The sequence below is a fragment of the Manis javanica genome, chromosome 9 (assembly GCF_040802235.1).
Source record: "Manis javanica isolate MJ-LG chromosome 9, MJ_LKY, whole genome shotgun sequence".
NCBI lineage: Eukaryota > Metazoa > Chordata > Mammalia > Pholidota > Manidae > Manis > Manis javanica.
This window is the reverse complement of record NC_133164.1, coordinates 54,175,745-54,189,322: the sequence shown is the minus strand read 5'-3', so window position 1 is coordinate 54,189,322 and position 13,578 is coordinate 54,175,745. Positions and strand designations below refer to the sequence as shown.

Sequence of the window (13,578 nt, the reverse complement as noted above, 5' to 3'; positions counted from 1 at the left end):
CAATTTATATTGTGATTATGAATGATTGTGCCCCTTTATCCCCCTTTCCCTCTACCTGCACCCATCCCAACCCTTCCCCCTTGGTCACCACCAGTCACTTCTCAGTATCTTATGAGTCTACTGCTGTTTTGTTCCTTCTGTTTTGCTTTGTTTTTGTATTCCAAAATAAGTGAAATCGTATACTATTTCTCTTTCTCTTCCTGGCTTTTTCACTGAGCATAATACCCTCCAGCTCCATCCATGCAACAGCAAATAGCAGGATTTCTTTTCTTTTTATGGCTGAATAATATTCCATTGTATATATGTACCACCTCTTCTTAATTCATTCATCTAATGATGGACATGTAGATTGCTTCCATGTCTTGGCTATTGTAAATAGTGCTGCAGTAAATATAGGGGTGTACATATCTTTTTGAATCAGGGATTTTGTTTTCTTTGGGTAAATTCATAGGAGTGGAATTAGTGGGTCAAATGGTATTTCTATTTTTAGTTTTTTGATGAACATCCATACTGTTTTCCAGAGTGGTTGCACCAATTTACATTTCCACCAACAGTGTAGGAGGGTTCTCCTTTCTCTGCATCCTCACCAGCGTTTGTTGTTTCTTATTTTTTGGATAGTGGCCATTCTAACTGGTGTGAGGTGCTATCTCATTGTGGTTTTAATTTGCATTTTCCTGATGATTAATGATGTGGAGCCTCTTTTCATGTGCCTGTTGGCCATCTGAATTTCCTCTTTGGAGAAGTATCTGTTCAGGTCCTCCCCCATTTCTTAATCAGGTTATTTGTCTTTTGGGTGTTGAGTCATATGAGTTCTTTTTATATTTCAGATGTTAATCCCAGCCCTGGAAACTTCTTAATCTGTTTTCTGTCCCTGTGTTGTTGTTTTTTTTTTATCTTTACTAAAATATCATAAATGGAATCAGATAGTTTGCAGCCTTTTGAGTCTGGCTTCTCTCAGATAGTTTGCAGCCTTTTGAGTCTGGCTTCTCTCAATAGCATAATATATTTGAGAATCGTTCATGTTGTTAGGTGTGTCAGTAGTTTGTTTCTTTTTATTTCTGAGTGGTGTCCCATTGTGTAGATGTACCACAGTTTGTTTATCCATTCCCTGGTTGGGGGACATTTGGATTATTTCTATGATAAAGCCACTCAAAACATTCACATACAGAGTTTTGTGAGAATGTGTATTTTCATTTCACTTGATAACTTGGATTGGGATTACTGGTCTTTATGGAAAGTGTGTCTAACATTTAAGCAGCTGCTGAACTATTTTTGCAAAATCCCACCATCAGTATATGAGCATTCTAGGTGTTCTGCATTCTTGTCAACAGTTGGTATTTTTATATTTATTTATTTTTGCCATTCTAACAGGTTTCTCATTATGGTTTTAGTATGTGTTTAGCATTTTTTCTATGTGCTTATTTTGAAAAGTTGTCTTTCCCTATTTTTTTGAGGGGGAGGGTTGTTTGTATCTTGCTATTCAGTTTTGAGAGTTCTTTAAATATTTGTGATATAGGTTTTTCCACATATGTGACTTGCACTATTTAATTCCAGTCTATAACTTGTCTTTTCATTCTTATAACATCTTTCAAAAAACAGAAAGTCCTCATTTTGGTTAAGTCCAATATATTTTCTTTTCTTTTATAGATTGAGCTTTTGGTGTCATATCTAAGAATTCTTTATCTAATCCATGGTAAAGAAATCCCAAAGATTTCTCCTGTGTTTTCTTATAGAAGTTTTATGGTATTGGATTTTACATTTAGTTTGATGGTCCATTTTAGGTTAGTTATGTGGAATAGATCAAGTTAGGGTTTTTATGTTTGTTTTTATTTTGTATATGGCTATCTAATTGTTTTAGTACTATTTGTTGAAATGACTGTCTATATGCATTGAAACACCTCTACATCTTTGTTAAAACTGAGTCTTTCAACGAATGAGTTTGGTATATCTCACCATTTATTTGGTTCCCTTTGATTTTTTTCATCAATGTATTATATAGTTTTTAGCATATAGATTTTTTACCTTTTTAAATTAATTTTTAAAAATTGATGTACAGTTAGTATACAACATTATATTGGTTTTAGGCGTACAACATAGTGAATCAATAATTATATACATTATGAAATGCTCACTATGATAGTTACCATCTGTCATACAAAGACACTACAATATTATTCACTCTATTCCCTATGCTGTATGTATCACCATATAACTTATTTTATAACTGGAAGTTTATACCTCTTCATCCCCTTCACCTATTTGGCCTGTCCTCCTGCCCCCATGACCTATGGCAACCACCAGTTTGTTTTCTGTGTTTAAGGGTCTATTTCTGTTTTTTTTGTTTTGTTTTTTAGATTCCACATATAAGTGAAATCATATGGTATTTATCTTTCTCTGACTTATTTTACTTAGCATAATACCTGCTAGGTCCATCTGTGTTGAGACAAATGACAAGATTTCATTCTATTTTATGGATGAGTAATATTCTATTGTATATGTGTTCCACATCTTCTTTATCCATTTATTTATCAAAGGACACTTAGGATGCTTCTGTATCTTGGCTATTACACCATGTAGCTCTTGTACATATTTTGTTAGATTTATACCAACTTCATGTATTTTTGTTATTATAAATGGAACTTTTCAATTTTTAATTATTCGTATCATTATATGGAAATACAACTGATTTTTCTATATTGCACTTACATCCTGTGACTTTGATAAACATACTTCTTGTTAGCTCTAGTAGTTTATTTGAGGATTCTTTGGGATTTTCTACATAAATAATACTATTATCTGTGAATAGAGATAGCTTTATTTTTTTCTTTCTAATCTGGAGGTCTCTTCTTTTTTTTTCTTCCATATTGCATGGCTGTTAACCTCCAGTATGATGCTAATTAGGAGAGCTGAGAGTGGACATTATTGCCTTGCTTCCAATCTGAAGGGAAAAGCATTCATTCTTTTACCATTATGATGTCAGATGAATGTTTTTATATATGCCGTTTATCAGGTTGAGGGAATTCTGTTCAGTTCCTATTTTGCTGAAAGTTTTTATCATGAATGGATGTTGAATTTTGTCAGTTGCTTTTTCTGCGTCTATTGAGATGATCCTATAATTTTTCTTCTTTAGTATGTTGATAGGATGAATCACATTGATTGATTTTTGAATGTTTATATTGTGTTCTCAGGATAAATACATTTGGTCAGGAAGTATTTATTACCTCTTTTTTTTTAGTATATGGTTAGATTCAATTTACTAAAATTCTGTTAAGAATTTTTGCATCTATGTCATCAAGGCTATTGGTTTACAGTTTTCTTTTAGCTTTTTTATTTTATGATGTATTTGTCCGGTTTTAGTATTAGGGAAATCATGTCCCCACAGAATGAGTTGGTAAGTGTTACATCCTCTTCAATTTTCTGGAAGAGTTTGTGTAGAATTGGTAATATTTATTCCTTAAATATTTAGTAGGATTCACCAGTGAATCCATCTGAGCCTGAGGTTTTTTTGTGTTGGAAGATTTTAAACTATAAATTAATTTTTAAAATACATACAGAGCTTAATCATCTATTTTAGTTGCTAAATTTATTGAAATAAATTTGATTTGCCATGTTTTTATTTTCATTCAGTTTAAAATACTTCCAAATTAATCTTAACCTTGTGATCACTTATTTGACCCGTGGATTATTTAGATACGTGTTCTTTTATTTCTGAGTATTTGGAGATTTTCCAGATAATTTTCTGTAATTGGGTTCTAATTTAATTTCATTGTGTTCAGAGAACATACTTTGTATGATTTGAACCCTTTTAAATTAATTGAAACTTGATTTATGGCTCAGAATATGGTCTATCTTGGTAAAAATACTATGTGTGCTTAAAAAGATTGTGTTATTCTGCAGTTACTGGATGGAATGTTTACAAAAACCAAAAGTGGTCGACAGTGTTACTCATCTGTTCATAACCTTATTTTCTGCTTGCTTTTTCTTTCAGTTATTGAGGGGATTATTGAAAACTCCAACTTTAATTGTGGATTCTTCTATTTTTCCTTGAAATTCTGTCAATTATTGGTGCATTTTGAAGCTCTAGTGTCAGTGTAAAAAAATTTAGGATTTTTATGATATATTGATGAATTGACTCCTTACTCATTATGAAATGGTCTTAGCTCTGCAGTCTGCCTGCCTAAATAATACAGCCACTTCAGCATGCTTTTGATTATTAACATAGAATATCTTCTACAGCTTCTTTACCTATTGCGCCTTTATATTTAAAGCATATTTCTTACAGGCAACATAGAATTGTATCTTCCTTTTCTTATCCAATCTGGCAATCCCTACCCTTTAATTAAGGTGCTTAATGGAAACTATTTACATTTAATGTCATTATTGCTTTAATCTATTTTACAATTTATAAGAATTCTGTCCTTTAGTCGCCTTTTCCTCTTATTCTGTCTTTTTCAGATTGTATATCTTCTTATGCTTCCATTTTGTCTCCTTTATTGTCATATTAGCTGTAACTCTGTGTTGTTTCAGTTGCTGTTTTGGAGTTTGAAGTATACATCTTTCTTTAACTTACCACAGTCTGTTTTCAAGCAGTGCAAGAACCATACCACAGCATGCTTCTCTCTCCCATTTTTGACATGCATTGTGCTTCTACATATGTTATAGCCTCTCTACCGCCCCAACCATACATTGTTATTATTTTTGCTTTAAATAGCCAGTTACCTTTTAAAAGAGATTTAAATAGGGAACAAATTTTTTTTTTGTATTTAACCACATAGTTACCATTTCTGATGGTCTTCATTCTTTTGTGTAGATCTAGATTTCCATCTAGTATCATTTTCCTTCTGCCTGAAGAACTTAATTTAAACCTTCTTATAGTAGGTACAGATCTGCCAGTAATGAATCCCTCCAGCTTTTGTAATTTTGAAAAATAATGAATTTCACCATCATTTTTGATAGATATTTTCACTGAGCATAGAATTGTAGGTTGACAGGTTTTCTAATTTTTTCATTTAGCACTTTAAAGATATTGCTGCACTGTCTTCTGTCTAGTATTGTGTCCAACCAGAAGTTCGCTACCATTCTTACCTTTGTTGCTCTGTGAATAGTTTAGCTCTTTTCTCTCGCTGCCTTTAATATTTTTCTCTTTAATCACTGGTTTCAAGCCATTTGATTATGAATACACCTTGTTGCTGTTTTCTTCAAAATTCCCTTGCTTGAGGTTTGTTTAGCTTCTTGGACCTGTAGATTTATTGTTTTAATAAAATTTGGGTGAAACAACCATTATTTGTTAAATATTTTTCCTCTCTCCTTTCCTCTTCCCTTCTTTAGGGATTTCAGTACAGATGTATTTGGTTGCTTGAAATTGCCTCACAGTTCAATAATGCTTCCTTTATTTGTTCTTTTTTTTAATTCTTTTCTCTCTCTGTTTTATTTTGGATAATTTCTATTGCTAATATTCACTAATATTTCTTCTGCCCTATCTAATCTGCTGTTAATCCCATGCAGCATATTTTTCTTCTTAAACATTGTATTTTTCATCTTCATAAATCTACTTTGGGTATTCTTTATAGCTTCCATACCTCTACTTAATAAGCTAGGGTTTTCCTCTATGTTCTTAAACTAATAAAATATGGTTATAAAAGTTGTTTTAATGTCCTTGTCTACAAATTATTTCATCTTTGTCATTTCTGGGTCATTCTGATTGATTTTCCTCCCCATTATGAGTCATATTTTCCTGCTTGTTTGTATGCCTGGTACTTTTCACTGGATGCCAAACATTGCGAATTATTGGATGCCAGCTATATTTTATTTAATATCCTTGAGCTTTATTTTGGGACAAAATTAAGTTACTTGGAAGCAGTTTGATCTTTTTAAGGCTTCCTTTTACACTGCTTTATATGAGACCATGACACCCTTCAATCTAGAACTAATTTTCTTCCACTACTTTGGCAGTATCCTTCTGAGTAGCTGGTGCTTGGTGTTTACAAGGTGGTTTTACTCAAGCTGGTGTTAACATCAACTATTCCCAACCCTGTGTGATTTCCAGTAATTGTACTGTCTGCTGCTTTTGGGTGTCTCTGTCCCCGCTGCCCGAGAGTTTCCTCATATGCTGTGCTAGTAAGTATTCAGCTGAAGCCTGGGGGCAGAGGAACCCTCTGAAGATCTCATTCTCTCTCTTTTACTCTAAAACTGTTTTTAATCCCTAGTTATGAAGGTATCTAGCACATTTATGTGAAGTATATGAAAAGGAATATATTTCTGATCATTTTTTTGGTTCATATCCTTTGGCCCTGAAAATTCTCCAGAAATACATAGAGGTTCGTGGACACATGTAAAAGGATTTTTTCAACTTTATTTAAAATAGAAAAATATGGGAGATGATCATCATGTCCCTCTGTAGGGATATAGGTTAAGCCAGATTATGTTGCTTATGTTGGCTTCTTGGCTTAACACAGTGGATGATTACTTGGCATGAATGAAATGGAAACATAACCAACTTATTTCTTTCTGTTTGTGCTAAAGAACATCATGAATAAATAAAATTCAGTTAATTCAGTAATTGTAAACTTCTGCTGGGTATTTTAAATTCATTTCTTTATATAACCTTAGAGTTTTTTTTTTTTCAGTTCCCTTTTACAGGTTTGGATGATGCATTCTTTAATAACTTTTCCTGAGCAGTTAATTTAAAATATGTAAATGGGCCTAATTATATTGGTAGTTTTAGTGATAACTTTAACTTAAAAAATATAGAAACTATTACATAGTAAAAAATAATTCTGTCTAGCATCCATAGACATAGGTACCACATACCTGCTTCCCAAACTGAATTTTTAAACTTGCACTTACTCTGTCTCTTTTTACAGAAAATGAGTACCTTCTCAAATTTCTACCATTTAAGACAGTACATAAATTGTGTAAATTATAAATATGCTAACAAATGGTATTTGCTATTCAAAAGTAAAGCCTCAAAATTTGAAGAATAATGTGAACCTCATAATAAAAAAAGAATGTTATTGCTTTAATAGCTAGTCACACTTTGATTTTTAACCCAAAAGAGAATTGCCCAATTCATTACCTACCACATTCACTGGGTTTGGTTCCTAATGACTTTGGACAGTTTCTAAACCCAAATGTGCCCTGCCAGCAGTGGGTCAACTTAAAAGAATGTCTGAAAGGCTCTGATAGCAATTAAATTTCCTAAATTAAAGAATGCTGCTTGAGGGAGAATGCTTGAGAGAGAAAAGACAAGCCTGTGATTGTGTGTGTGCAAATAGAATAGGTACATGTGTATGTTCTAAGGTCAAATTTTATGTCGGAATTACTTGTGATGATGCAACTTGCCTAGGGATTAGAGAAATCTCCTTGGCTATTCGTAGGGTTTTGTTTTGTTTTGTTTCTGGTTTTATAGCATTATGCCATTAGAGGGCAGTATTGTAGAGATTAAATTTGCCTTAAAGTCGAATTGAAAACTTTATAATAAATGTATTAAGGCCTTAGATCTTTCGTATATTAAAGTCTAACCTCAGTTGATGCATCCTTGCAAATATTTTAAATTAGTAGAGGAAATTTAAGTAACGGTTTAAGCTATTTAACACCCAGGTCACTTGATTTTGGTTTGGAGAAGAGATTCGGTCAGTGTGCCCATAAGAGAGAAATAAATACTTTATTAAAGTCCCTTTGATGTGAGAAGGCTCATAGGGTTGAGACTTGCAGAATTGTCACCTAATTTCCAAACACCTTAGGGACTTACTGAAAATAGGTCTATGTAAGATTCAACCTGCAGATTGACTTTTCTATCTATAAATGGAAAAAGGGGGGACACAATTTTAAGGTTTATTGCCCTTAGGGACATTTTGGAAAGATCCACCTTATTTCATCTAGTGTATTCCTTATATATATATGTAATATATATAATATATGCCTAGCAAAGAATTTTTTGTTTCTACAAATAACTTCATGGAAAGGTAGTATTTCAGAAAAAGCAAATGTGATTTTTTTTAGCCTCTAAAACTCACTGGCTATTTTAAAAATATGACAGTACAGTTATTATCCTAATAAATAAAACCACCTGTAAAATCCTCCATTATATTGCTGCCTATAAGAACTAGATAACTGAAATTGAGACACTCGGGCTCCTCCGTTTTAGCGGTGTTACTGGGCATGCCCAGTAGCTCAGAGGGTTTTGGTTGCAAATAGGAAGCTTTCGCGTTCCGCAGCCGTGGGGACTGGCAGCTCCTGGGTCGGGGTCTGACTCCCTTAAACGTAAGCACGTGCGGGCCCAATCGTATTTTTCAGGGGCTCTTGCGGTTTTCTGCCCAAGCAGTGGTCTGGTTCTCGAGGCGAGGGAGGCTGCAGCAGCCCACATACCAGCTCCTCTTGGGCGGCCCCGGCCAGCCCACCCCAAGAGCGGGATCTGGAGGCTGGACGGGGAGTGGGGGTGGGGAGGGAGGCGGGGAAGAGAGAAGGGGCAGGTCCGATGGTGTGCTGGCCAATCGTCGCAGCTCTTCCTTGCATATATTCTGCACGGAGCCGGAGTCCTTGGGCTAGGAAAGCGGCACCCTGAATGTGAGGCTTCTTCGCGCAGCGGTGGGGATCCACATCTTCCCAGAATCGCCAAGACGCAGAAGCTACATAGGGCTGCTGTTCTGTTTTTCTCAGGGCTTCGGAAAGCTAGGAGATTTTTATCCAGCTTAAACGAGGCAGCTGGTTTTTTTTTTTTTTCCCGTGAGGTTGCTTTTGGCTGCAATTGCATGAAATCCCAATGGTGTAGACCAGTGGCGATGGATCTAGGAGTTTACCAACTGAGACATTTTTCAATTTCCTTCTTGTCATCCTTGCTGGGGACCGAAAACGCCTCTGTGAGACTTGACAATAGGTAAATGTCGGCTGAGACAGTTTCTTTAAATCTACTCGTGAGATAATTGTAATAATGCAGGTGAAAGGCGAATTCCTTTGTCCATATCTGAGAGACTTCGGTGACCTGGTCGTTGCTTTTTGAAATGTTTAGAATAGCCTTTTCACAGGTCTGGCCAGAGAACAGGCTTTTACTACATTATGTAATTTAGCCCTTTGTGGCTCACTAAAACAGGGAAATGTTTGGATATTCGTTACTAAGAGTGGCTGGTTGGCTGGTGTTTTCTGGAGGGTGATATTTTATATAGCATTAAAGAATATTTTTAAAAATGATACTAGTACATGACAGATTGAAATCCTTTTTTGTCTTGGATGTTTAAATTCCACTTAATCGGTTTTTCCCCCTCTTTTCCAGTTCTTCTGGCGCAAGTGTGGTAGCTATTGACAACAAAATTGAGCAAGCTATGGTATGTACTGATTTAAAATGATTTGTACTTAATGTGGGGACAGTACAGAAAGCGAGATGTCTTGGGATGGAACCATTGCAACCTTAGTTAAAATGAGGATTGCGGTTCATGCATTTGCAAATGCCAGGCCAGCACTGTCTCCATTCAGCCAGCATGAAGTCACGTACCATGGCCGTTATGGAGAGAAAAAGGGGGCTGTGAGGGTATTAAATGTTATCCTTTCCTAGACCGATTTCACACAACGTCGGGATTTTTCAGAGGGTGTCCCTCTTTGCTGTGGAATTGCTAGGGATAGCGCTGGCCCTGCGCATCCCTGGTTCGTGGACACGTCTCTAGCGATGTGGCTTTCCTAGGAATCCTAAGGTTTTACTAGGGAGCTGGAGTGGGGGAGGGCCCCACGGTGTCGGGAAGCCAGGAAAGGGCCTTACAGGCGGATCCCCAGTGATGTAGGCTACTGCATAATGAAGAAGAATCCGAGAAAAGTTTTGCCTTCTCAGCCTGCTCCTGGATTTCTCCTATTTTTTATTTCCGCCTTGGCCGTTCTTTGTTATTGGAGCAGCGCCTGTGGCTCTTCTCACGGGATTCTCTGCCCACTGTTGCTAGGCAAATTCCGAACCTTTAATTCCGAGCTATAAATAGCTCGAGCTCCCATTGGCTGCGACGTCTGCCCAGGTTTCTGTGATGTCAGCTTAATCACGAAAAGTGGGGGTGGCAGGAGGAAAATGCGGCAACATGCTCTGTAGGAACTGGCTGCAGCCGGTGCTGAGGGAGGCGGTCCGGCGGGCGGGGGGAGGGGCTTGGGGGCAGGGAGGCGTTACCGTCGCCGCTGGCCTGAACATCCCGACGGCCGGCTTCCTGCCCCGCGACCCAGAATCCCGATGCCTTTTGCCATCTTGAGTAGGAAACCCGACTCTGTATTCCTGGCTAAGGGCTGCAAAGAAAGCACAGACCCTTAAAAGCCTTGATGGCTTTATACATTAAACTTGAGTATTGTGCAGTGCGGTTGTATGCAGTAGATTTCCCCAAGGGCCTTCAGATGAACCCTAAAGACAGGATATGTCAACGGTCAGAGAGAGCCATGCAAAAAAAAAGACTGGTTTAGAAATTTAAAGTCTGGGAAATAGTAAATAGTACGTTAAACCTTTTTTTTCCCTCTCCTTTTCAGGATCTGGTGAAAAGCCATTTGATGTATGCGGTTAGAGAGGAAGTAGAGGTCCTGAAAGAGCAAATCAAAGAACTAATAGAGAAGAATTCCCAGCTGGAGCAGGAAAACAATCTGCTGAAGACACTGGCCAGTCCGGAGCAGCTTGCCCAGTTTCAGGCCCAGCTGCAGACTGGCTCCCCACCTGCCACCACACAGCCGCAGGGGACCACACAGCCTCCCGCCCAGCCAGCGTCCCAGGGCTCAGGACCAACTGCATAGCCTCCTGTGCCTCCGCAGACTTGGCTGCTGCTGTCTGAACTGAACAGACCCGCGAAGATGTAGGAGGGGGAGTCCGCCTCCACAGTCACCCATTTCATTGCTCGCTGCAAAAGAGACGTGAGACTGACATATGCCATTATCTCTTTTCTCCAGTATTAAACACTCATATGCTTTTGGCTTGAAGAAATGTCTTAGTTGGGTGAATTAAAGGTTAATCAGAGAATTAGCATGGATATACTGAGACCTCGTACAGCTTGGCAGATATGTGAGACATGGTTTAATTCATGCTGAGGAGCTGTGTGCCTCTCCTTTCCTTCCCTGCTCCCCACCCCTACCTGCAAGAGTTGTCTCCTCCCTGCAGGTAGTGTGCTGTATGGGGTTATGAGCAGTGGCGCTCCACTGGACTTGTCTCTCTCCTCTTTTCCCCATGAGGAACTTGAAAGGGAGGTGAAAGTGAAGACTGATGCATGGTGTCACCTGAAATGAGGGGAAACAGTTCATTACTGTCACTAAAATCCAAAAAAACCCATAATAGTACTGTGCCTCTTTCTGAAATAGTAGATGACTCAAAACAGAGGGATTAAACAGTGACAGGTAGCTGAGACCTAGGCTACCTTTCCATGAAGGTTGTTTTGCATATTGTATATTTGTGTATGTAGTGTAACTATTTTGTACAATAGAGGACTGTAACTACTATTTAGGTTGTACAGATTGAAATTTAAAAGTTTCATTGGCTGTCTGAAGAGGTGTGGATTATCTTTTATATAGAGATCTCCGTAAAACAATGGTACACAAAGAAACCACACCTAAAGAAATTTAAAAATTTGGCACAGTTACTCACTTTGTGTAATCTGAAATCTTCTAGCTGCTGAATATCTTGAAGTAAATCCCTGTTCACTGAAATCTTGATCGAGCCAGTTGAATACTTTGAAAAATGACCAGTTCTATCTAATGTAGTGATTTCCCAGTAGGGGTTTTTGCATATTACCTGTAAGTAGTTATATGCATATGTTTCTGTGCATGTTCTCTACACAGTTGTAAGGTGTTGTTGTATTTAACTGTTGCACTTGTTAACTTTCAATAAAGCATATAAAATGTTGATAAGTGTTTTCATATTACAGTGTCAACATAATTGCAGTCATTTCCACAACAATTTCCAAGTAAAGTTAAAATTTTGATAAAACCCTGAAGGGGAGTGAAAAGGTTGAACAAAATAGGACTGTTAGTGAGTTGACTATAAAGTAAAAGGAAATAGACATTGCAGTATTTCAACCAGCAAGGGAAGAGAGACATATAGACAGGAGCTTAGTTCTTCAGACTAGCTGTATGCCCTGCACAAGTGGCATCATTCCCTCACAGCTGATGTGGGTGGGGCATTGAAAGAAGTAATATCTAAATTCTGCGGCTTTCAAATTGTAAGAGTCCATGGAAGTCTTAAGTTTCCAATGTTTACCAATTGAGAGGGGAATGAACCTTATTCTGTATGTAATGCCATTGAATAGCACTAGGATCAAACAACGGAAATGAGAAACTGATTTCTATTTTAAGAACTCATCACCCTTGAGTTGGGATGCCTTTCCTAATTTGAACTGAGTCCACTTTCAGAATTTCCAAGCAAAAGGTAGGATGATTCCAGGGATTTCCTCTACTGGATTTGAAGTGGGACCAGATCAGCAAGAGAGTCCCACCTGGTTGATGCCTTTAGACTATTAAAATAGGTCAAAATCTAAAACATGATTAAAAGTCCTGAAGCAATTTTGTACCTGAAGAGAGCCTGAGGGGCCCCCCTCTGTTCTAGGAGTCAGCAGCTAGTGAACAGGCCCCACAAAACCTCAGCAACAGACCCCTCCACCAGTGGGAATTGGGGCACTCCCCAGCTTGGAGGCTTATTTAAGCCCTTTGCAGGACAAGGACTTAATTTTTCTGAATCCTTCATTTCCCTAAGGTAGAGCCGCGGGGAGGTTGATCGGTGAATGGAGTGTCCCAGCTCCCTGAGAAGAACTGGGCAGGTGTGGTGACAGAGCTCTTGTTAAAGCAATAAACTGGTGACCTCCAAGGCTGGTGGCAGTTCTGTAAGATAGTTTGGAGAATTTGGAGAGAACTTAAAAGCATCTTTGTCATACTAATTTGAAGGTTATATAACTTAGACTTAAATAAAGGGATGCTCAGGTAGTAATTAAATTTCCTTTAAAAAAAATGTTAACAAATCTAGCTGTATCATCTTTAATATTTTTAAGAAAAATCCTTGATGCCAAAGGTAATTATGGAAAATTTGGATATTTCATATCAATGTATCATTAAGGTAATATTGAAATTTCTTCTCTAATGGAATTTGGGGACTTTTTATTAAAAATGTGAGACTCCCATGACATTTTGAAAGCTGAATATTGTATGTGAAATAAGAGTGAATTATTAAAATCAAAAGATGTTTTTCCATACATGTTTATTTTATAATCGCTAAACATGTTTTAAGTGATTGACTTACATGTCTAAGGGTGTTGGAAATAATTTTAAAAGCCATTTTACTACTTTCTTACAGAACCTGATTAGGCTCTGATGGCCTGCAGGTTATTGTATAATTGATAATATACATTCCCTGGAGCAGGGAAGATTTTGAAGGGGGTGGAATGTTGCACCAGCAGTGGGTGTTCGTGACGTCAGTTGCAGCAGGGGAGACTGCCGTTCAGTGAAGGAGAAACGGAAGAAATTTTACATGGCTTTAATGAATGTCTGCTTTCTGTTTCAAATCAACAGTGTTCATAACTCAGTGATTCTGAACTTTTTTCTGCATACTTTAAAAGCAGACATTATGTTTCATTATTTGATGAATATACA

General features: G+C 37.3%; 1 protein-coding gene across 7 annotated transcripts in view; it reads left to right on the top strand.

Annotated features, from left to right (window-relative positions):
* TSC22D1 (TSC22 domain family member 1) overlaps positions 1-11,847 on the top strand; it is a 159,532-nt gene extending 147,685 nt beyond the window's left edge. For 5 of the 7 annotated variants that reach the window (XM_017663823.3, XM_073212593.1, XM_017663828.3 and 2 more), the window contains 2 exons: positions 9,269-9,320; positions 10,486-11,847. In XM_017663823.3, coding sequence (XP_017519312.3) covers positions 9,269-9,320; positions 10,486-10,743 — 310 coding nt within the window. In that variant the 3' untranslated portion in view covers positions 10,744-11,847. Of the gene's footprint in view, positions 1-8,201; positions 8,263-8,521; positions 8,876-9,268; positions 9,321-10,485 lie in introns of those variants that run through there. The other 2 variants (XM_017663830.3, XM_017663829.3) reach the window with 2 other exon arrangements.
* The last annotated feature ends 1,731 nt before the right edge of the window (positions 11,848-13,578 follow it).